Source organism: Phalaenopsis equestris, unplaced genomic scaffold (genome assembly GCF_001263595.1).
Source record: "Phalaenopsis equestris unplaced genomic scaffold, ASM126359v1 Scaffold000203, whole genome shotgun sequence".
In the NCBI taxonomy this organism is placed as follows: domain Eukaryota; kingdom Viridiplantae; phylum Streptophyta; class Magnoliopsida; order Asparagales; family Orchidaceae; genus Phalaenopsis; species Phalaenopsis equestris.
In genome coordinates this window covers 1583100-1608772 of record NW_018164645.1, presented here as the reverse complement: position 1 = coordinate 1608772, position 25673 = coordinate 1583100, and the positions used below count along the sequence as shown (strand labels likewise).

General features: G+C 36.1%; 2 protein-coding genes across 11 annotated transcripts in view; one reads left to right on the top strand and one right to left on the bottom strand.

Annotated features, from left to right (window-relative positions):
* LOC110022982 (very-long-chain enoyl-CoA reductase-like) overlaps window positions 1-6009 on the bottom strand; it is a 10535-nt gene extending 4526 nt beyond the window's left edge. The window contains exons 1-4 of one of the 2 annotated variants that reach the window (XM_020722156.1): window positions 5841-6009; window positions 5710-5808; window positions 5472-5511; window positions 862-1616 (exon numbers count right to left, since the gene is read on the bottom strand). In XM_020722156.1, the coding sequence (XP_020577815.1) occupies window positions 862-1616; window positions 5472-5511; window positions 5710-5778 (864 nt within the window). In that variant the 5' untranslated portion in view covers window positions 5779-5808; window positions 5841-6009. Of the gene's footprint in view, window positions 1-861; window positions 1617-5471; window positions 5512-5709 lie in introns of both variants that reach the window. The other variant, XM_020722155.1, reaches the window with a different exon arrangement.
* Window positions 6010-12024: 6015 nt separating this feature from the next.
* Window positions 12025-25673, top strand: part of LOC110022881 (palmitoyltransferase ZDHHC18-like) — a 38207-nt gene continuing 24558 nt past the window's right edge. For all 9 annotated transcript variants that reach the window (XR_002293823.1, XR_002293822.1, XR_002293821.1 and 6 more), the window contains exons 1-4: window positions 12025-12216; window positions 12330-12464; window positions 14180-14246; window positions 14887-14977. Coding sequence is in view for 6 of the 9 variants with exons in the window: in XM_020722017.1 (XP_020577676.1) it covers window positions 12057-12216; window positions 12330-12464; window positions 14180-14246; window positions 14887-14977 (453 nt within the window). In the remaining 3 variants the exon portion in view is untranslated. The remainder of the gene's footprint in view (window positions 12217-12329; window positions 12465-14179; window positions 14247-14886; window positions 14978-25673) is intronic.

Here is a 25673-nt window from a genome sequence, read left to right as displayed (position 1 = left end):
TGGGGATGTTAATAGTAGAATTCAAGTTGGTTGGTTGAAGTGGAGGAATGCTTCGGGCCTTTTGTGTGATAGAAAAGTACCGCTAAGACTGAAAGGAAAATTTTATAAGATGGTGGTGAGACCTGCAATGCTCTATGGCGCTGAATGTTGGCCTTTAAAAGAGAAGCATAATAATAAGTTAAGTGTTGCCGAGATGAGAATGATTAGGTGGATGAGTGGCTTTACACTTAGAGACAAAATGCGGAATGAATATATTCGTGATAGGGTTGGTGTAGCTCCTGTGACAGACAAAATTAGAGAAAGTCGTCTTAGATGGTTTGGTCATATTAAACGTCGACCATTAGATGATCCGATTAGGAGAGTAGATGTTTTAAATTCGACTTGTGTTAAAAAAGGCAGAGGTAGACCTAGGAAGACTTGGGCTTATTGTATTAAAAATGATCTTAATTTACTAGAACTAAATGAAAATATGACACTAAATAGGACGCAATGGAGAAAAAGGATTCATGTAGCCGACCCCACGTAGTGGGATTAAGGCTTTGTTGTTGTTGTTGTTGTTTCATTTTCTTGATCTAAGGATTTAATTAAGTAAATGTGGTTTATAACCAAAGCAATTTAGGTTTTCAACGAAAAGAAGTGCACTAAAGATAAATAGCCAAAACTTTAACTGAGGATAAATAGCAAAAATTTTAACAAAATGGTTACCATAATTTAGAATAAGCACTTCACAACAATCAATGGGAATAAATGATTCATAAAATATGCTGAAATCCATTGCCATCAGAAGAAATATAATTTGATTGAACAATTTGATTTTGTTAAAATTTAAGTACCAAACTATGAAAGACTGTAGAACTTCACCTTCTTCAGCCTGCGGTGCTTCGCAATGGCCCAATTCGACATAATAATGGTAGCAGCCAAAAGAAACAAGTAACCAGCCACCGTTTGAGTTGCAACATTGAACCCAACCCACTGGTAGATCTCCGTCGTGTAGTTCGCACATGTTACAATGTTAAACAAGAAACCGCGAGGGATTTGATAACCTCCATTGCCATCAGAACTTCTGAGGTTCTTCAAAATAATATGGCAGTACAAGTTTGAGAATTGGCAGAGCAAGCCAAAACCAAAACCAATCTTCCACTGTAATTCGCTCACAGGAGTGTAAAGTGGGTGATTAACATAGTAAGCAATGTATGTCCCAAAAGTCCAGTAATAGGCACAGTTTCTGAACACATTTGAGAGAGGTGAAGTAGCATGGCTGAATCTATGGATGAAGAAAGTCTCCATGATGCGTTTAAAGTAATGGAAGCACCAGTAATACATGGCATAGGTCTGGACAGGATGGATCACTCGCTTTTCCTCATAACCAAAATATTTGTATACTGGAAAGAAGTAAAAGATGGGATAGATGACTAGAGGACCCAAATATTCACAAAAGAAGAGTGTTCTATATGACACTTGTGGGCCCAAATCCTTGAAAACAACTGTGACACTTTTTGCATTTCCATCAAAATAATCTGAAAGGCCCTTTGCAGAATTGAGTGCAACAGGTTTTTTATGTTCTCCAGTCTGTAAAGGGAGGGTAAGCCGCTGCCGAGCAGGATAGAGCTTTTTGACTGCAACATGTGAGAGAAAGTTGTGTTAACAAATAAAATTGAGAAGTCCCGCGGAACAACGAGAGATATGGGATGCAGCAAGCTACAGATTCATAAAGTTCCCTCAGGGTATGTATGATTTGCTGATATCTATTGAATTATGCTTAAGTTATTAGGAGACGTCAACCATTTTTAGGGTTTTTCCAGCATGTTTAGATAACAAAATTTCCTGATAATAGGTCATAATTTGGTGGCATGTATTGTATTAGAGGCTTATTTGTAAAAAGTGGTAAAGTTACTTGTACGACAGTTTGTTGATATCTATTGTATGATGCGTTCACTTAAAAGGCTTACTAGTAAAGTTACTTGTATGACTGTTTTTTGTCATTAACAACAAAGCAATAAAACTAAAAAAATTTCATTCTAAGATAAGAGGAACAAGTCTTTTACATAGATAAGGTAAATTGTAGTTGTACTAATTTAATAATTTCGATACTTTTCTTTTGATCTTTCTTAACTCGTTCTTGTAAGTAATGACTTAGGTCACTTTGACGTATCAAATGTTTAATTTCTTCTTTTAAGCAAATGCAACTATCTGTTGAATGTCATTTTCAACAGTAAAAATGAAAATATTGAGATTGACCCACATTGTTTAGATTTTTTATTGGCTTTGGTCACTTAAGGTATTCAAAATTTTGAATCTCCATTAAATATTACTTTTAAATGTGTTCAATAGAGTATGATTGAATGTCTCAGATTGATAGCATTTTTCATCTATTGACTTTGTTTGATTTCTTCCATAGAAGGTTTGTGCAAGCTCTCCAAGAGTGTGTTTGCGTTTGTAAGAAGATTGTTCAAATTATCCTTGATGTGCATTAACAGCTTCATCAGCAGTGATTTGAGCCTCGACATGATGGATGAGGTCAGTGTATGAGTGAAATATCTCTTACATTAATAATGGGTAAAATGGCTCAGACCATAATCCTCCCAGAAAAAAAAAAACCTCTTAAGAAGTCTGGATCTACTCCTAAATTTCGATGAGTTTTGATAGAGTATGATTAAATGTCTCAAATTGATAGTGTTTTTCATCTATTGACTTTATTTGCTTCCTTCCATGGAGGGTTGGTGCAAGTTCTCCAAGGGTTTGTTTGTGTTTGTCAGAAATTTTTTCAAGCTGTCTTTGATGTGCATCAAGAGAGCAAACCACTTCTTGCATAGAAGTAACCCTCCCAAGAAAACAACTCTCAAAAACTATGGATCCACTTTGAAATTTAATGAGCCTTAGTAGCGTATGATTGAATGTCTCAGATTGATAGTGTTTTTCATCTATTGACTTTGTTTGCTTCTTTCCATGCACACAAGAGTGTGTTTGTGTTCGTTAGAAGAATTTTCAAATTGTCTTTGATATGCATTAATAGCTTCATTAGCAGTGATTTGAGTCTCAACACGATGAATGAGGTCGGTGTATGAGCGAACTATCTCTCACATTAATAATGAGTAAAAGGATCCACGAAGTAACCTTCCCAGAAAAACACCTCTTAATAACTCGGGATCTACTTCTAAAATTTGAGGAGCTTCGATAGAGAATCTTTGAAAATATTCTTTAAGTGACTCTTCTTTATTTTGATAAATTCTAGAAAGATAAAGAAGCATCTTTGATAATCTTTCGATTTACTATAAATTATTCCATAAAGAGTCTAGCAAGTTCATCGAGATTATGAATAGTTCCTATTGAGAGTGAATAGAGCCAAATACACGCCTGACATTTGAGGGTGGCAAAAAAAACTTAACAGAAGAGTGCATCAAATTGTTGTAGCTGCATGGCGGTTCTGTAAACAATGTGTTCATATGGGCCCTCAGTCTGATCATAAAAGTCAATTATTAGAAGCTTGAATCTTGCTGAAATGGAGTGTTGGAGGACCATATCAGTTAGTCAAAGGAGAACTACAACGAATAAGAACATATTTTTTTGTCTCTTAAAAAAAGTTATTCAATCATACATTGCAGCTCATAATAAATTATATGATGTGATTGAGCTAAGTTCCCCAAGAGTGTTGAAAGGTTGTTATTTGATTTGGTTGTACGAGATGGATTAGCAATATCTAGGAGGTCAGCTTCTTGACCCAGCTAACGAAAAACTCTAGAATGAGGAGGGGATGTTAGAGTATCCTCTATTTGGGGATCTCCTGAGGTAAATGAACATCACCCATTTGTGCTAATGCAATTGTGGCTTCATGCAAAATTTGAAGAATTTAATTTTGAGATTCATTCATTCTTTGCATGCGGACATCGATGGGTAAAGTAAAAAACATTTTCACCAGCATGATGATGTGCATTGTTGGGAAACTCAGCGAAGGTGTGGTGTCATGGACTTTGAGCTTATACAAGGGAATGACGGGTGTTTGAATGAAAAACTCGTGTATTGCACTTATTAGCCATCAAAGAAGTTCAAACTTTTATCAATGAAATTTCGCTCCCACATATGGCGTTAAACTGTTACGTGCAGAAAAATTCACAATAATAGAGTGATAAATTAATATTTTAACATTGCACAGAGATCCAATATATAAATAAATAAATAATAGTTGGAGAAGACATTAAAAAGTTTTATGTAGAAAAATTTGGAAATATAAAAAATCATGGAGACTTGCCCAATCGAAATGAACCGTTATAAATGTGTAAGCACAAAGATACACTATATTCTTGTAACTAAATAACGGAGTTATAATTTTATATCAGATACAACACTTGTCGGTATACAACGAACAAGAAATATAGATGTTAGGAACAACGTCATATTTTGGTTATGAACTTTGTAAGCAGTGATGGTAGCCGGTGGCTGGTAGAGACGGGTGTTGACAGTGCTTGGCAACTACGGAGGCTATAACTTATCCTTGAATTTCCAATACGACGTTATACATTATTGCAGTATTTGGGATACAATGTTAGCAAGCAGGTATCGTCGCTAGCAGCGAGTAAGGGCGGTCGACGACTACGTAAACTGGAAATTAACTTTGGATCTTCAATACGGTATTACGCATTACAACTGTATTTGGGGTACGACTTTAGCAATAAGGGGTTACCGACGAAGACAAGTAAGGATTGTCGAAGGCATACGATAGCAACCGATGGGCAGTGGTTGATTGTAGTTGATGGCTACAGAGGCTGAGAGTTATTGTCGAGTCTTTAATCCAGAATAAACTTTGAAATTTCTTCTCCTCTCTTCATTTTGTTTTCCTGTGAATAGAAGCGGCTATGTATAAACTATGGATGGGCACTATAGTCGTTTGGCGAATAACTTCCTCAACCACACGCTCGAATGCCTCATTTTGATATCTCTTGATTATATGAGTTTTTTTTTATAATTTGAGTGTCCTGATAACCTCAAAATTAAATGATCTTGAGTTCGTTGTATTTCCCTGGTCTATATGCTCTATTTGACTATAAATATGTCAAATTTGGAGTTCATTTTATCATTCAATAGATCATGCAACAGATGATCCAAAATCGAGTTTGTCTTGTTGAGGCAGTCAGTTTGACTATAAACTTATTAAAATTCAGGTTTTGGATGATCTTGAATCTGAATTTGAAATATTTATTATTCAAAAAATAGATTGAGATTTTTGTTAGATGATAAAAATTAATTGGTGAAGCATCAAAATGATTAACAAAACGCATAGTAAAATCGTACTTTCCAGCAAGTAAAATGAACGTGTCCTTATATTTCATTACAACAGTGAGTAATCACAGCAAGCCGAAAGAGAAACTGCTCAAACAAATGAAAAGATTAACCGAGCAAAGCCAGAATTTATCCACAACAATTCGTTGACCCCAATCTAAAAGCACTTAGAAAAGTTAGTTAGGTCAAGCACTTACTCCGTGAGTGAATCGCCAGCTGCAGATCGCTCACAGTCGCCTGTAACCAAACAAAACAACAAATATCTCAGATCCAATTGGATACATTCCTCATACATAATGCGATAATCATCTCCCCGAACACAAAGCAACGACCAATCAAGTTTCATGGACACAATATCAGCAAGTTACTAAACAAAACATTGACAACAACCCATTTTTTTGCACCAAGAGAAATCAAGGAGAAAAACCGCCATACCGAAGCATCGAGCTCGATTCCGCCCTTGATTATTTCTCTGCCGCTGCGAGAAACGACGGTGATCTTCATCTTGCCCAGATCTGAAGTAGAAGTAACCTCGTCAAAAGGGAAAAATATCGAACACGTTCTAATCCGGATGCGCTTTGCAAGAAAATGGAACGAAGGATATAAGAGAGAGATATCGGTGCTGTTGGTTTCGCTGCCTCTCTGTCGATTTTAATGGCGATATGGCTTAAAGTGGCTTTCTTGCTTGCAATTGGGAAATTATCGCTCGTTGGGGGTTGGAGAGCTAACCTCAACCAATTTAATGCTACTTGAAAAAAAAAAGAAAAAAACAGTTTTCATGTATTCATATAATGTACGAAATTATATATATATATAATCTTTAAGCGCATAAAAAGTATATTTATTATTATTATTTTAAAAATAAAATATATTTTTTCATGTAACAATTTATGTCAATTGAAAATTATGCTTAAATATCTCCTAAAATTGTATAAAAATTTAGTTTATATAGTCAAATTTAATTTTTTTCACTCTTTTCGAATGAAATGAAAGCAAGCCAAATCATTGTAATACTCTTCACTATTATGAAAATACTCTATGCAAAATAAAAACATTCAACGTTTGAGTCTGAAAAAGAAGAAAATATTACGTTTGAATATTTGTTTGTTCAGATGATAGTGTGAATTATATAATGTTCCTTATTGTTGAAATTTATAATAATGTGAAATACAAAATTATTTCTTTGATATGAACGGGGGTATAAATAACTCTTACAGGAATCCTATAATAGAAAAAATAATAAAAAAAATGATATGAAATAAAAGTTATATCACTTAACATCTTCAATAATCAATTCATATTAATTATTAGGAGATATATTAAATAACATAAAATATGAAAAAAATAATAATTTTTAATCTAAATAAATAAATATAAAATAGGAAATGAAAGATCTATTTAATCTAAAGAAATAATTTTGTTTGAAGTTAAAGTAAACTAAAAAGGAATAAAATCACATTGATTTGTTGCTTGATTGTGAATTTAGAGCCATTTATTTGAGTTTTAAATCCTTTTTATATAAAAAGAACCTCTAAATTCATCAATCTGAATTAAATGTGTTGGACAGAACTCAAGCAAGTCCTATCTAGTTCTATTTTTTCATCAGATTTTTACTCCTGAAGTTTTGCGTTGTTACTCTCGTTTTGCTTGCTTGAAGAAATTCATGCCAATGATAGAAAAAAAGAATGGTGTGAGACTATTATACAAGCCCCGGTCATTCCCTCCCAATGCGCCTAACAATTCGAGTACCACACCCTCTACCGGAGGAAATTGAACCCCAAACTAGAGGGGACTTACAACTGGCAAGCAGATGCCCGACCAACTGAGTTGAGTATGTGGCGTATAAATACATATATATATTCCAAAAAATCAGACAACAGCTTTCTTACAAACACTGCACTTTAAATTTTAGAAGTCAAGTGTATATATATATAAAAGCAGCTTGTATGATTCAACTTGGATGAGGTAGAGGACATAGCTGTCCTAATAGCAGTGTTTCCACAAACCTTGTTTTTCATATTATTTGTTGAAGAATTTAATTTTTTAAAAAGACATAGTAGAAACCTTTCTTAATAAAACAACATTTTTTGGCAAAATAAAATAAAACCGACAAACTCAATCAAAGGACAAACTTCTTATTATTGTATCGATTTTGTTCTTTTTTAATTTCTTATGTTTTGGCGTGAAACGGTGATTTGGGTATGTAGATCTCAGGATGTATTTGGTGCAGGTTTTCAACTGTAGCACAGCCCGCTGTCGTGGTTTTGTTCGTTTGGTTGGCGCGTTGCGGGCGCGTTTTACTAAATCCGCCCGATAAGCTGCACCGCGATCCCGTCCGAGCTTCATTATTATTTGGCATTCTTTACCTCGTGCCCTCCCTCCCACTTGGCCTCGGCGCCCCGCAAGCGGTTTGCTTAGGGTTTTTTTCTCTACTCCTTCTCTTCGCTTGCCGACGTATTTGCATAGGTTTTTGCCGGCGTTTGCCTCATTCCTCTCCCCTTCATATCTTTTTTGTGGATTTGACTATGAGCTGCATGGTTTGCACAAAGATTTTTTATTTTTTTTTTGGATTTTACATAGCACCAGTGACTTCCTTTTTTTCTCTATTCTCGGTGCTACAACCCCAATCTTTTTATGTGCTTGTGATTTCAGTCGTTTTGTTGTGTCTGGTTGATGCATTCATAGCGTCGATTTCTACGTTCGTTTTGTTTTGTTTTTTGTTTTTGTTTTTTTTGTACGATTACGTACATATCACCCCGAAGGTTTTGACCTTTTTGCTTCCTTCTTCCTACGTTGATTTGTGATATATGAGTGTGAATTTGATAAATGCTCAGAGCGATATATGAACATCATTCTTTCGTCTGCTTTGCGTTTCATTAATATGGATTGGGATTTCATAAAAAAATTTGATATTTGAGTGAAAATATTGAGAAAAGGATGATAGTTGATGGTGCATTTGTTAGCACTGATTTTTAAGGTGTTGTGTATGTTATGAATATGGATTGAGAATTTCGGATGCAATATGGTTTTACGAGTAATGTTATGGCTGCTTCTTTTTCTGTGGGGATTTTAGAATGTTTGAGATGCTCCTTCTTATACATTGTTTAGGAAAATTTAGAAACCCATCACACAATTCTTGTGTGTTTACATTCATGGTTGCATCGAGTGATGCTAGCCATGTGGGTCTGTATTTTACTGCTTCACCATAATTTCCTTATGTTTATATAGGATACTGTAATGGTATTTATTTTGATATGGTTTTATTGATTTGAGCATTGTGTGCATAAATATTGAGGTCATTGTGCGAGATATGTAAATTCATTTGAACTATGTGTTGTATATGTAAATGAACATTGTTGGAAGATTAGATCTTGTGGGGTTGGTGTATGTTAGTTGGATGAAATTTTGCTAATACAATTTTTGGGGAAAAAAAGTTTGGCATGATTGGATTATTTGTGTGAACAATAAGGCCTATAACACAAATAAAATGTAAGTTTTGGGATATTTACTTAGCTATCTCAGGATTATTCCATAAAATTTAGAGAAATTTACAAACATAACACATGAATTATTGGGGTTGTGGTGTTTAGTGTATGGTTGGTGCGGGGGCAGTGGTGATTGTTCTGGACATGGTGTGGGGGCAGTGGTATTTAATGTGAGGATGGTGTGGGGGTGGTGTGGGCAGTGGTGTTTGGTGCGGGGGCAGTGATGATTATTGACTGTTATTAGTATTTTTTATTAATATTTTTTATGTTACTCACTGTTTAATACTCTTTCTATTTTTTATTTGTAATATTTGAAATGGATATTTGCTTTCAAGTATGGGATGAACTAATATGAATAATTCTATGATAAACAACATTGCAGTACATGGGCAGAATGATCATTTATCCAGAAATAGTTGCATCATGACTGTTATCAAATTACAAAAAACAAACAAACAACCAGTTTATTCACAACAACTTCCTACCACTGGTGTTGCACAATGACTTATTAATAAGTGCAACTGCCTCAAACAAATTCATCAGGAATTAGAATCTAGCAAATATTTAATTTGCTTGTAATGATTTTTTTTTGTTTTATTTAATTTTTATAATCATTACTTATAATTTAGTAACTTTTTTTACTAATCTTCAATCATTCATTTATGTAATGAGAAGATAACTTTATTCTCTTTATATAGTAAAAAAATAAAAAAAAATATTATAAATATATTATTCAATTAAAAATATACTTAGTATTGAATAATCATTGAAATTATTATAATTATTATTATCTTACAATTAGTAAAATTATTATTATAAAACTCTAGAATGATATTTTTATATGTATACTTAAGTGAAAATTTAATTAAAATAATAATGTTATGTTAATATTAATTTTTAAAACATTTACATATAATTGTTTAATTTACAGTAAATAATATATCAAGTGAATAATATTATTTTTATATAAGAATTTGAAATTATTTAGTGAGTAAATGATTTTATTATAAGATTATTAATATTATATAATTTATTAAGTGCTCATTCTAAATTTTGATATGAAATGTTAATTTTGCATATTTAATTTTTTTAAAAAAGTTTAAAATTTACAGAATATGTTAATTAAATATCTTAAATGGCTTTTACATACATATCACAAAATTATTATATTATTATTATTTTTATTTCTTAGGCTATTAAACTATCGTGTTTTAAATACAAGAAATCATATTTATCGATGAATCCATAAAATGCTAATTTGCGCAAGATTTTAATTTTCCTTTGCTATATATATACATAAGGAACTAAGACTGAATACATGGAATGTAATAATAGTAATAGCTCTAGTGAGAGAAGTGTGACTTTGGGTGATGAAATTATTAAAAGGTGTGAACGATTTAGATATCTTGGGTCCGTTGTTCAAAGCAATGGTGATATAGATGGGGATGTTAATAATAGAATTCAATTTGGCTGGTTGAAGTGGAGGAATGCTTCGGGCCATTTGTGTGATAGAAAAGTACCGCTAAGACTAAAAAGGAAAATTTTATAAGACGGTGGTGAGACCTGCAATGCTCTATGGCGCTGAATGTTGGCCTTTAAAAGAGAAGCATAATAATAAGTTAAGTGTTGCCGAGATGAGAATGATTAGGTGGATGAGTGGCTTTACACTTAGAGACAAAATGCGAAATGAATATATTCGTGATAGGGTTGGTGTAGCTCCTGTGACAGACAAAATTAGAGAAAGTCGTCTTAGATGGTTTGGTCACATTAAACGTCGACCATCTGATGATCCGATTAAGAGAGTAGATGTTTTAGATTCGACTTGTGTTAAGAAAGACAAAGGTAGACCTTAGAAGACTTGGGCTTATTGTATTAAAAATTATCTTAATTTACTAGAACTAAATGAAAATATGACACTAAATGGGGCGCAATGGAGTAAAAGGATTCATGTAGCCGACCCCACATACTGAGATTAAGGCTTTGTTGTTGTTGTTGTTGTTGTTGTTGTTGTTGTATATATATACATAAGGAGTCTCGGATATTAATACAAAATAGTGTAATATTTATATTAATTTAAATTATGTGAAAGGTAGTTTTATAAAAAGACTTGGAAAAAAAAAAACAACTTTTAGTTTCTTTCAAGTTCTTGTATGTTTCAATTTATGCGAGAAATATAACTCTGCTTCGGATTTAAATTGTACCGTAAGCATTTACATTGGTTTCGGGCTTTGATTAAAGATAACTCTGTTTTTCTCTCTTTCTTTTTTATCTATATTTTCCAATATTTGGCATGAGAGCTAATTTCAGATTGAAGTGAGCGCTGAAGTTGTTCAGAAATTTCAGGCAGTTGTTTTAGGACAGTAAGTAGGCTTCTCTCATTCAATGGTTAAGGAAAAATTTTGTCTCGTGACAATATGTGAGATCAACACTACTTCTCTATCTATTATTTTTATTTTCAATAGTGAAAAGCATGAGTTTTGGAGTATCAAAATTAAGCAAATCACAAGGTTTGAGGGTTATTGTGATGCACGGATTGCAAATAGAAAAAATATGAAAGGATAAATTACAAGGACAAGAGGAATGATTCAATGGCTTTGCTATTAATTCAACAAGTCATGTTTGATCGCTTTTTTTCATAAATTTCTATGTCATCAAAAGAAGTTTGGGATACTTTGGAAAAAGAACTTTATGGCTTTGCAAGTGTAATAGCGTAAAACTGTAATTTTTACGGCGTGAATTTGAAACCATGAATATGGATGAAGGGGAAAGTGTTCAAAATCATCTTTCTCGAGCATCAAAAGATGCAAATAAGCGATGATCATTCAAAAGTTTACGAACATCGATATTTGAACTTAAAATATTATAAAAAATATATGTGACAACTTATGCCATTATTATAAAATATAAGTTTCAAATAAAAGTCACGTTAATGTGGGCAATAAGAGATTTTCATGCATATGAAATGCTATTTGGATGGAGCACTATGGAAAAATTACCTTGTTCATATCATATGAATCTATCAAATGCATTTATTTTAAAATATTTTAGAAAAAAATTATGATATGTCCATCATTCATTTGAAATCTCTACTCGACCACTATTACTCCATCAAATGAAAATGATATATAACATATCATTTAAATGTCAAATAAATATGTAAGTATTAGACATTTCAATACTTAAAAAAGCCGAAATACTTGGCATATAAATATAAAAAATTTAAAATAATGTGATTTTTATGTAATTAATTTTAGAAGACATCGAAAATCTTCCGTTCCCTTGCCTGTGCAGTCCGAAATGATAGGACTGCGTTTGATTTTGTCGGCGAAGCCGCAGTGGGCTGAGCTGCGAGCCAAGCTCGTCTCTTTGGTAGTCGTGCTGCTCTCTCACGTAGCGCTCGCTATGGTTCCCCGACTATTCTCTTTCCTCTCACTCCTCGCTGTGCTCCCAATCGCAGGTTCTTCTCCGTCGCTTTCCTTTCGCTTCTCCCACGCTCGTTATATTCACCTTCTACGGAGGAACTGCCTTTTGCAACTTTATGTGGGGGGTTTATAATCAATATTGTTGCAGCTTTGGTCATGGTGTCAACGTACGCCTTTGCTGCGTGGTTGAGGCGGCTTTTACATATGAGGGCTTCGGCTCCAGCCATGGTTATTAGCCATATTTTGTTCATTTGGGGAGTTCACATCACAGTTGTTCGTGTAGGTGAGATCTCTTTCCTTCTCATGACTCTTTTCTTTATCTAATTACATATTCTTTATTTTTATTTTTTGGTTGTTTTAAACATTTATTGTTCTGCTTTGAAAAAGAAAGAGTAGGAGCCAATGTTTATTGATACACCTCAAACAAATCTCCTTAATCCTGCATGAATCTTGAGGCAATTCATAGATCTGAAGACAATATTTTAAGCAAAAAACATTCAAACTTCAATTAAGAGTTATCTAAGCTTTGATTTCAGTAAACTTACAGTTAAACTGATCGGCTCGACGAGTTATCCAAAGCGGTATCAAAATAGGTCAAATTCGAACCAAATCAAGCCCTCATCAAGACTTTAAACAACTTTTGGAAGCTTTCCAAACATATTTAAAAGGTTAAGAAGATGCTAAATCTAGCGAGCCTACAATTAAATCTAGCATCTCAACATGTAGAATCCAACGAACTCAAGATCATTCGATTTCGACATCATTAAGACACTCAAATGTCCATCAAACGTCATTTGATTAAAGTAAGCTTCCAGGTCGTCCGATCAAAATGGTTCGTATTCCTGCATTAATTGCACCCAGAACTTTATAAATTACGGCCCATTCATCTCATGGGAGAGGGGAGAGAGCTTGAAGCTTGAGGAGAGCTTGAGGCTTGAGGAAAAGCTTAAAATTTTGAGAAGAAGCTGAAGTCCAACATCACTCCTTCACCGTCGAGCTCGGTCGACCACCATGGACCACTGCCTGCCAGTCGCCACCGGTCGCTATTGTCGCCCGTTTCTTGCAACGCACTTCGACATTGTAATTCAGAAGACTTGGTAACTTTTTTTCGTCTATGAGACAAGGGGTATATGTTATCATCAACTTATAGTGAATTTTTACAACTAGAATATACTGCTGTGGCTTTTTCCCTTTCTGGGTTTTCCATGTAAAAACTTTTTGTATCTCAACTGATTGTTTATTTCACGTGAGTATGTAATGAATCTTCGTACCATGCTAAGAAGATAATATATTATTCTACTGCTACAAATTTTTTATCACGCCTCAGTTCGACGTCGTCTGTGTGAAAAGAACATTCCCATCACTGAAGTACTTGCGAGACTTGCTGCATGGCCACTAATCGCAACACTTGCAACAACGGAGCATCCCAATCTAATACCCATCTCTCCATACGAAAGACACCGAGTCAAGGACGTAAGGCTCTACATCCTACCACTTTGGAACATGTCATCCTACTAACGAAGGTGCCTTGAGTCCTTCTATGAAAGACCGAGTACACAAGATAGAGTCATCTCAACTGGAGATTTTACAAATCTTACACGGGGGGAGACAACCGCAACTCAATAGAGCTTACTTACAAACAATTCAACATTCAATAGGAAATACCCCACTCACCGAGTTCTCTCCCAGTGCTGAAACCATCATCTGCCGAGACGGGGCGTCGATCTTCTTGACATTACAAGTTCAACTCATCTGCCTCATGCAACTCACCTAGCACCTCCTCGCCTTAGCGTTGCTTCTGTTGATATCATCAGTGATGAGCTACGACGTTTGGTTCGAAAAGAGTTCCCTATAGATAAAAGAGATCGCTTTCTTGACTTTATTGTGTCGATGATTAAAATCCATTTTACTAAACTTTGTTGATGTACTCATACATACATAAAATTTTAATTTATTCAACTGACTTAAGCATGATTATTGATGTACTATTACATGCAGCGATTCCAAGCCTACTGGATGCTGCTCTGAACATGGAATGCGTTCTGCTCTTGATTGGCCTTTACAGGTGAGCTCCTTCTTGTGTTTTGCCCCAATAATTTATTTGACATGGTATACTACTGGCATATAAAAAAATGGTGGAATCGCTTCTCATTTATAGGTCTTCACCTTGTTTTAAAAGAAATTATCTGTCTGCTTGAAGAAAGAAATGCATTTTTAATTAGGGAAAATTATATACATAGCACCTGAAACATTGCTATTTACACAATCTAGCACCCAATTGATATTTTTGAACTATCGAACCAATGTATGTACTTGCACCACGATCAAACCATTGAGAATTTGATAAAAATGAAAAATATGAGTTGGGGTTTTATCATGACTTTTGAGATTTGAGTGAGAAATTGAGAAATGGATGAAAGAGGGTGCTAGATTTGTAAATAGCAATGTTTCGGGTGCTATGTATGTAAACAGCCCTTTTAATTATCACTTTCACCTGTTGTCCTTAACCTACTTTTAGCAACGATTCTCTGTTTATGCTGGCTCCATATAATTGGGATAAGACTGAGAATGGTGGTAATGTTGATGCTCCATGTCTTTTTTGTATTAAATTATTTAGCTGAAATTGCTTGAGTTTGTATTAAAATATTTATTTGCTGGGACCAAATTCTAGTTGCCACCCTCAAACATGCAATCCTTTCCTGCAGAATTTCTTATGGTGATCCTGGAATTGTGGCAATTAAATCAACTTGCTCTGGAGCACTTGGACAAACTGATATTTCAGAATTTCCAAACGAGGTTTGAGAGTTGACAGTGAATTCATGAATCATAAAGAAATATGCATTTGTAATTTATATTATAACTGAAATTTACCTTTTGTCTTTGAGATTGTTTCAGAGTAATACATTCAGACCTTCATAATTATTGATAGATTTTGTAAAAGTTTTACTCATAGTTTGTGATTTATAGATTCTACATTCAAATGATTAACAAGTTTGCACATTACATGATCAAGATATTGTAAGCAAACATAGATCTAGTTGAAACGCTATGCATGACAATTTATCTAGTAGTGTTGTTGGATAAGGTAGCAAGAACAATTAATAACAACAAGGCTGATTTTGTTAGAAATGAGGATGCTAAGATGAATATCTGTGGATATTATGAATAATAAAATATGAAATGATTGTATAGAAGGTATTGGGATTTGGTAGTAGAACCTATTGAAGTTAATGTTATAGAGATTTGTGTTAGGGTATTTTGTCTCATATAATGGGGGCATAATTGCATTAATATAGATGATTGATGTAGGACGTCTTAGGGTCTAAGGCTTCTCATGCATTTTTAATATGCAGTGTAAATTTAGATACAACCAAACAATACACCAAACATGCAATTTTTGGAAGACAGTTAGTCTTAAAATTACTTAGTTTTGATGAAAATTAAGAAAGACATAAAATTTAATTCTAACAAAAAAGTTCTTCCCTATAGTGAAAACTAATGATACGAAAGTTGAGGACATAAAATATTTCATGCATAAGATTGAAATTTGTTACTTATTGGTTCAATATATTTGAAAAGGAACGCTTAAAATATTTCTATGGAGATCAGAGGACTATGATGCTAGCTTTGTATTTGTAAATTTATATGCCACCTCATTGATTTATGTGATTCCCTTTCAGATGGCTAGGGTTTAAAGGGTTTGAAAGGAGACTTTCATGCAGACATGAAGGGTATCATCAGTTCCCTACGACGTAACAGGGAGCTGCTCCCGCTTGTCCTCTGGACCGAATTGGTCTGGACCTAGGAGAGGGTCGATTGGTTCTTCCACATGGGTTTGGTGTCTTCTTTCCATAGGGGGATGCAATCTTAGTTGTTAGGGCTTATTTATGTGTTTCCTTTGTTTTAGATTTTCAGTTTTGTGATTGTTTTGTTCAGACAACCGTTAGTGTTCTAGTTTCTCTGTTCTAAGGCTGTATCCAAAGCCGGATGGTGCTCTAAATGTTGCTTCTTTGAGGATGTGACCTTCTCTTTCAAGGGTTGAGTGGTGCTTCAACTGTAGCTCTTCCCCGAGGGAGTATTTATTCTCTATCTCCCCTTCCCAACATCCTCCGCTTCACTGCTACATCTCTTTTCTCTCTGCAGCCACCCAGAACATACATCGTTGCTGTTCTTTCCTGAAGTTCCCCTCTTTCCAGTTACCTCCCTTCAACATTCTTTTCTGTCCTCCTTCTGAATCAGATGCTAGTCCTCCCCCTTGCTGTTTCCGACAGCCCACAAGCTTCCTGCCACCCCAAGTCTTACGTACCTCACCTTCCAGGCTTGCGGCCAGCCCTGCACAACCACCTAACACTTGTTTTCCCCACTTTCCAGCCTGATATCTTTGACGCCACCTCGTTCTCTTTGCTGTCGTGGTTCGGAAAACAATAACTGTTGTTCTGTCGCCCTCCTAGCCACTCTATGCTTATTGCCACCCCCAAAGCAGCCAGCCAAAATCCCTTCCCTGCTACATCTACCACCTTCCAACCAAACAATTATAATCATCTAACATCACTTCCAAACCTCTAATGGCCGACATTATCTTAGATTCGCCCGTGTGAGTTTATGTGTCATTTTTATTGTATTTTCTCTTTCAAGTGTGTGTGATTGTAACCACCTATTTGTTTTCCATAATATTATTTGCCTTTTCTATTACAGTTCGGCTTAACTTCGATGTCATTTGGTATCAGAGCTAGTCTAATCCTAATCCTAACCCAGGATTTTCAGCATCCGCCATACCCAATCCTATCTTCACCCCTGAGAAAAATTTTCCCCTCTTCCACTCAAATCACGCGTACACTCTACATCATTCATATACACCTCTTCCACATACCCAAACCTCAAAACCAAACCGCGACACCACTAAGACAAGTGTCAGAAGCTAATCAGAAGTTTACCATGGAAGAGATATAACGACAATTCTATCGAGTGCTACTAGGATTTCATAAGATTGAGGAAAAGAGACGATTCAGTTGGGTCACGCCAACTCCATTAGATTATAGAGATGAAGTGTCTGTTAGAGGATAGAGAGATAAGGTGCTTATTAAAGGATACAAATGTAAAGTACGTCATAGAAATTTCAGAAATGAAGAGCCTCTAACCCGAACATTTGACCTAAAATATATGAGAGCCAAAATTTTGAAGTAATAATGAATTTGTCATATTTCGACAGTTACATGGATCTGTGTGAGATCATCAGAGTGACTATGGGCCTTGGAATGTGTCTTTTAAGTGCCAGGACATCGCATTGGATGTAGTTGTAAAACTATATGCTAGCAAGTTAGGGAAGAGTGCATTTCAGTGGTGGACAAATTTGAAGATTTTTTGACAGCGAGAAGGAAAAAGTAAAATTACTATATGGTTTAAGATAAAACGGGAGATACAACATCAGTACATACCATTTCACTACAGACTGAATGTTCGGACCCGAGCTTCAAAAGTGAAGAGATCACATCACCGAGCGACCACCATATCTCACAAGAAGAGTTCAATCCCAGGATCTTATAGCTAGAGTACACCTAAGGGAACATTGAAGCCGCCCTGCTTGAGGAGAAACTAATTCAGAGTATAGAATATGTGGAGCAAACCATTAATCATGAAGCTATTCCAGCTAAAAAGTGTTTCAAGTGTCACAAGTTTGGGCATTTCGAGTCAAATTGCAGAATAAGGGGAATGATCTATTTGGCAGAGTATGGCGTTGTTGAGAAAATGAGGAATGACAAGGTAAAAGCACAGAGTACCAACTTCAAACTGCACATAATTTGAGCTAAGTCTATAAGAGAAACTTTGACTGAATTAATAATGATTGTCCAAGACGGCCTTGAGTTCGAGGAACCAACACCCGAGGCATAACAACCCCAAATAAGATAAATTTAGGTTTTTCAGATCTATAGACTCCTTCCTAAGTTGCCCCTACTAAGGGAGGTCCATCATATCATAAATGAGTTCATTTTATGGCGCATCTGGAAGATTAAATGGAGTTGTTCGACTATTTGATTCACTCAGTAGTATACTCACCATTAGATGTCCAAATAGGAGGTATGAACCACAGCTTTGAAAATTATATTAGGAGATCTTCAATAGGATCCAGATTCTATCTGAGAAGAAGAAGAGACATCTCCTGAGTGGTTGCTAGTGAGAGTGACACAATCTGTCACATTTTTTCTTCCAGAGCTGATTTCTCATCACATACTTGTTTGTAAGCTACATTCCGCTGATTACAAAAAGTGTAAGAAGGTTTCAGACTTAATGACTCAAGAGTTACATTGCGGGAATCTACATTTATATGCAACTCTGGCTCAGGATGCGTCAAAAGAGGATGCATATTCATTCTATCAGGACGCATTGTAGAGTGTCAACACCTTTAGGACAGACTTGTTAGAAGATTATGCTATTTCAGGTACTTTCAGTGAGGCTAACCTTACTACTATGAGTAGATAAAAACTTTAACAAATGAGGTCGAGGCCTACCAATCCTAGGAGACTAACGCGGGCGCAAAGTGAGCCGCGGCTTCCCACGGTGTAATCGGAAGCCGCTCCCTCTCACGTAATATCGTTCTTCTGGATTGAATTGGTTTAAACCTGAGAGGGCCTAACAACTCTTCCACGTTGATTTGACACTTTTTCATAAGAGGATCTAATCCTAGTTATTTAGGGCAGTTTTGTGATGTTTCTGTTCAGGATAAACGTCGGCGTCTCAGTTTCTCCCTTTTAAGGCTGTATCTAAAGGCGGGCGGTGCTACGACTGTAGTTTCTCCTAGAAGGTGACCCTCTTCCAAGGGTTGAGTGGTGTTTTGATTGTAGCTCGTCCCCGAGAGGGAGTATTTATTGTTGACCTCGGCTTCCTTGCATCCCTCGCTTCATTGCTACATCTCTTTTTGCTTTGCAACAACTCGGGACAGCCACCGTGGCTGCTCTTTCCTGAAGTTCTCCTCTTTCCAGCTACCTCCCTTCCATGATCTTTGCTGCCCTCCTCTTGAATCAGACGCTAGTCCTCCCCCTTGCTGTTTGCGGCAGCCCACAACCATTCAACCACCTCATTCCTTGCGTACCTCACCTTCTAGGCTTGCGGCCAGCTCGACACAACCACTCGACACTTGTTATCCCCACTTTCCAGCATGCTCTCTTGGCCAACACCCTGTCTCCTTTGTTGCCGTCGTCGTCTGGAAAACAGTAACTTGTTGTTCTTTGGTCCCCCCATCCTCCCAACGCTTGCTACCAGCCCTAAAACAACGACCCAAAATCTCTCCCTTGCTACAACCGCCACTTTGCAACTGCCACCCAACCATTCCAAAAATCTACCACCACTTCCAAATCCCTAACGAAGACCACCACCACCATATATTTGCCGTAGTTTGAGTTTGCGTGCCGTGTTTGTTATATTTTTACTCTCAAGATAGGTTAATTGTGGCCACTTATTTGTTTTCAGTAATAATATATATATATTTTTTTTGTGGTTCAGGTTAACTCTGTTATCCAACTTAGCTTGTGTTTGTAAGCTTTTGGAGGCTCCCATGGCATACTTTTTTAGCTAGGTTAGGATTTTTTTGTGTATTTGTGTGAAGAAGCTTTCTCTTACCTTGGTGACATGCCACTATTTGGAGAAAATGTATTATTCTCTAAACTTACTACATAAGCTTATCATCTTCTTGATGTTAGGAAATTTAATACTGAGAAAAAACTTCTTGCTTATTGAGAGTGGACGTACTTCATATTTGATGTGCGTGTCTTCATGTGTGCATTATTTTGCATGCTAGAAATTTCGTGGCGGGAAAGGAGAATTTATGATTTTAGTATTGCATAGATATCCCCCACACTCATAAATGAGTAACCTGATAAGAGATAATGCTTTTCATATGAAAATCTAAATAAAATATAGAAAAATCATGGGTTCTAGCCCAGTTAAAAGTGGTTCTTTATAATGATTCAACGAGGCCTTCATTAGCATCTCACGCTATGCTTGAAGTTGTAATTTTATGTTCCAAGTTTTTTGCATTTTATTGGCCATCTTTTCTATCAATCTAGCAATGTGTATTCTCAACTAGATTTGGTGTGGAATAGTTGTTAGCCATTCATTAAATTTCAGTTCGATTCTAAAATAAGATGCAACTCCCCCTTGACCTTTATATCCTCTTTTTTCACTAAAGATTGAAACTTCGATACCAACGTGATTTGTAGCCAATCTCTCAATTTTATTAAGGCTAGAATCGATTTAAAAAGTTTTAAAAAATTTATAAGCGGTTCCCTTTTAATCTGCAAAAGAAGTACCATGAGCATTGTTTTAAGCTGTAGATGACTTTTCCTCTCTAATTTGTCTCATTCTTTTCCTGTTTTTGATTTTTCTTCTATGGGACAGATATCAAATGGTTATTTTTAGAATGGAATCAACTTAAGATTTCCTCTCCAGTGCCTCTAGGTGAACTTCAGGCCTTCTACATTGCCACAGTTGTTAAGAGTCAGAGCACTAAGGGCCACTGGCTTTCAACAGGCTGCGGTAATTCAAGAGGAGAAAAGGAAAAGTACGATTCAGAGAAAGATTTTCAATTGACTTTGCTACATAATTTAAGCCTTAAAAAAAACAAATATGTCAAGGCGAGGATTGAACCCAAAAAACTATCTGCAAGAGGATTCATGTAGCCGACCCCACTTAGTGGGATAAAGGCCTAAAGGCCTAAAGGCCTGTTGTTGTTGCATGTATTATTTAAATTTAAAATAAAAAAAAATGCTTTTCCATGGAAGTTAGAAATTTTAAACTCTTTTTTATGGAAATAATCTAGATTTTAATCCAATAATTGATGTTTTTATTATGTTCTCTTAGTGACATTTTCTTCAGTCTTAACTGTGTTATACAAAACTCAACACCATTGGAATCTCCAGCAAGAAGTTGAAACTTTAAAACTTCAACGAATGTGAGCTTTTGATCCCTTTATGAGCAGATGAGAGAAGATTCTTCTTATAGATTTCCTTGAAGTGGACAATCAAATCAACTACCCCGCCATGATTGGAAACCTGGTTCATTCGAAGCTCTTTTTACAAAATTTCTCACAAAGAAAGTAAATAAATTATAGTAAATCTGAGAAAAATTCAATCACACCTTCAACCAATATTGAAAAACATTTTGGAAAATAAAAAGATAGGAAGAAAAGGAAGAAAATGGAAGTAGCCTCTTTAAAGCAGACGTAATGCCTCCTAGAATTTTTTTATTTTTGCCTATTAGCGATTGATTCAGTAGCTACTTGTGTCCTTTATTTTGCTGTCTTGCCTATCATGTGTGCTAATATAATCTACTGAAGCACAAAGTCACAATGAGTGATTCTGGCCATTTTTTTCACGTATGGACTAATCATTTTATGCTGAAGGGTGCGCTTGGATCATTTTGCACTAATAGACAATTGTTTCTTAACATATCCAGCTGTGAAAAATATATTTTTTCCTCATATATCAGGCTTACATACTGTTGAATCTAGATCTGTCCTATCACGCCCAAGGGATAGAGAGCATAGGGACCGAGGGTGAGAAATAGGAAGACAGAGGGAGAGGAAGACTTGCTCCGTAAAGGCAAATGGGGTGTTCCTGGGGTTCTTAGACTCATTTTATTTCACCGAATCTTGGGGATGCAAGAGAAGGGAATCAAAAACCCCCATACATGAAAGAACTCTTATGTTTATAGATGATATGAGGATTAAAAGTAGAATTACATTATTACCCTTGCTAAAAAGAGGATAGTACAGGCTACTTTAGGTATTTGGGTGTTTTAACTATGGAATTCTGTCGCCCGCCAGGCTATAGTCGCCTGGTGATTGCGAATTCTATCGCCCACTATGTTATGGTCGCCATGATGTAGTTGCCAGGCCTTGATTTAAAGAGAGTTGTGTAGGATATTCTAGTCTTTTGATCTAAACTGTTGGATTGTCTTGAGATCCGTGCACACCATTTTTTGGTGTACATGTTAAGTTATCTAATTTTTTTGCTCTTTGATAGCGACAACTGCGATAAGGATGAGAAAGTTTTTAAAACGAAAAATATGTTTACATGAATTACTGATGACACTTCTTATTTAAGCGCTCTTTGTGTTTCTTTTTGGCAGCTTTTGGGCTATCTCGTTGGCTCTGAAGCATTTTTCTTCGAATCGACTTTTTGGTTTGTGCTGCCGGTTGACTGGCTTTACTCATCTAACAATTTGATCTTTACCATGCTATTTGCTTATGAAAGTTGTTTGTGATGAATATTAGTGTTGGTTATTGACTTAGATATTCAGAAAGATCGTTGATCATTCTTGTTGCATTTACTATCCGACACAAGTTTAATAATGTTCGTGTCTCATTCGCTTGGTCAGATCTTCGCTTTGGCTGGGTCGCACCTTTCGCCAGGTCTTAAGCAGATCTTGTCGTTGCCTTCATCGGGGTAACCTCTGAGACGCGCTACTAAGGTGATTTGCGCCATACCCTTCGTTGAGCTTGCCATTACTGGGCAAAGAATCATCTCTAGAGCTTTATCCGTGTAGAGTATAGAGACATTTTTTTAATGCTTGGCGTTGAGGACCGATTGTGAGACCGACCGAGTGATCTTGGCCTCGTGGTTGATCTTTTTTATTCAACCAGAGGCATATGCCGCTACTATTATATATCCGGGGCGTTGAAGCTGGATTCTAACCTTTCACTTGCATGGGCTTGGTCACCCGGTTGAACCTTCGTCTTAGGTTGGGTTCACTCTCTATGGGAGGAGGCCGTTTAGACTTCACTTCGGAATATTTGTCGCCATACCCTTCACGAAGCTTGTCGCTACGGAGTAGTGAACCATCTCCTGCTTTTCATCTAATCTAAGTCACGAGACTTGGGCTCGTGGTAAGGTAAGTCCCTTGTCTGGCTCTTATGGTGTTTTGCCGATCTGACGTCTATGATGTTGTTGTCAGTTATTTTTTATGCCTTTAACTGATCAGACGTTCTTAGTGTCACTGCCGGTTTTTCTATCCAGGTTTGAGTTTCTCGAGTGTCGGGTGACTTCCAGAATACTTGAACTTATTGAGCTCCCCGAGTTTTGACCTGATCTCTCACATTGAAATACCTAATATTATAAAACACATGTGTAATATAATAAGCTTTGAAGTAAACAACATGATCATACTCAAGAAAATAACAACCTATATGTGGTCGAAGAGGACTATAAATATAGTTATTAAAGCAAAAATTTTGATTCAGCGCTCAAGCATTTGTATGTTAATTCATATTTTAAGAACAGAATTACAGGTGATAGGAGGACCAAAAATAGAATTACATTATTACCCTCTCTAAAGAGGGGATGGTACAAGTTACTTTGGGTATTTTATCTATCAAATTTTTTCTCTTTCAAATTTATGGTTGTCATGCTATAGTTGCCAGACTGCGGTTGTCGGGCTGCATTCGCCAGGAAGATGCCATTCGCATGACTTGTGGAAGGTTAAGGAAAAGAGATGGCTATTTTCCTCCCGTCTATTTCCACACGAGACCATTTTCCTCCCAGCCATCTCATCTGTGTGTCCAACCGACCATCTCCAACCTACACCCATATCCGCCAACCACCAACCACCAACCAACCGTCTCTTCGATTTCCGGCCGACCACCTCAAAAACATGAAAGATTTACATACATACCACTCAATTCTTATATATTCACACACACACACACATTGAAATATATATATACAAACGACCTAATTCTCGCCATCTACAAAATCATATTAGCGAGGTAATTTGCTTCTTGAAGGAAGTATCATTATTTCGGTTTGTTGCAATTAAAAACTTTATGATTTCTGAAGATTTTTTAACTATATGAGATTTCAAATGAAAACTTTCTTATATCTATTATTTAAAATAATATAGTAATCTTTTTACGTCCAAAAATTTAAAATTATTTATTAAATTTTATTTTCTATATCTAATCTAGTTTAATCTAGTAAACATTTTCAAGTTTGAAGAAACATAACTACACAAAGGATTCGTCCTTCTGTTCTTATTATATGAATTAACATACAAATGCTTCAGCTTCATATCAAAATTTTTGTTTTATTAGCTATATTTGTAGTCTTTGACCACAAATAGATTGTTATTTTTTTGGTGTATGACCATATTGTTTTCTTCAAAGCTTATTCTATTACACATGTGTATTATAACATTTGGTATTTCAATGTGAGAGGTCAAGTCAAGACTTAAAGAGCTCAAAGAGTTCAAACATTCTAGAAGTCACCTGACATTTTGGGAACTCGAACCTAGATAGCAAAATCGACAGCGGTGCCAACAACATCATATCGGTTAAAAACATAAAAAATAACCGACAACGATGTCATAAACTTCCAATTGATAAAACACCATAAGGGCCAACCAAGGGACTTTCCTTACCCAGAAAGCTGGAGATGGCTCGCTGTCCCGTAACTACAATGCTCCGTGAAGGGGACTGCGACAATCATCCCGAAGAGGAGTTTAGGCGGCCTCCTCCCATAAAGAGGGGACTCAACCTAAGAGTGAGATCCGACCGGGCGACCAAGGATTCACACAAGTGAAATGTTAGAACCCAGCTTCAATGCCCTGGATATATACCGGACACGACATAAGCCCCCTGGTCGAATAAAAACGATTGGCTGCAAAGCCAAGATCGTTCGGTAGGTCCTACAATCGACCTTCAATGCCGAACAAAATAAAAATCTCTGTCTCTATACTCGACACGGATAAAGCTCTGGTGGTGGTTCCCTGCTTTGTCCTGACAAGCTCCTCGAAGGGCATGACACAAATCACCTCAATAGCTAGTCTCAATGGTTACCCATGCGAAGTCAGCTCCGAGATCCACCTTAAACCTAGTGAAAGGTGCAGCCTGACTGAGGTGACGATCCGACTGAGCGAATGAGATACAAGCATTGTAAGACTTATGGGTAAAGAGGTAAATACATCATGAATGACTAACTATCTGTTCGAAGATCCGAGTCATCAACCAACACCAATGTTCATCACAGGTAACTTTTGCAAGCAAATAATGCAGTATGGATCAAACTGATATATAAGCCAGGATAGTCGACCAACAACACATGCCAAAAAGTCGATTCGAAGAATATTACTTCGAAACCGGCGAGAAAGCCCAAAAGCTTCCAGAACGAAGCACAAAGAGCTCCTAAACAAGGAGTATCATCAGTAATTCATTTGACCATATTTTTTGTTTTAAAAATTTTTATGTCCGTATCGCTGCTGTCACTATTAAGGAGCAAAAAAAATGGAAAACTTAATATGTATACCTATAAATGATCTGTACGGATCTCAAGACAATCTAATGATCCAAATAAAAAGAATAAAATACCATGCAAAACTCTCTTTAAAGTAAGGCCTGGCGACCGCAATCTGGTGACCATAACCTGGCGGGTGACAATTCAATAGGTAAAAAATCCAAAGTAACCAGTACTACTGTCGGCCGTTTTTATGTTCAACTTGACTTTCG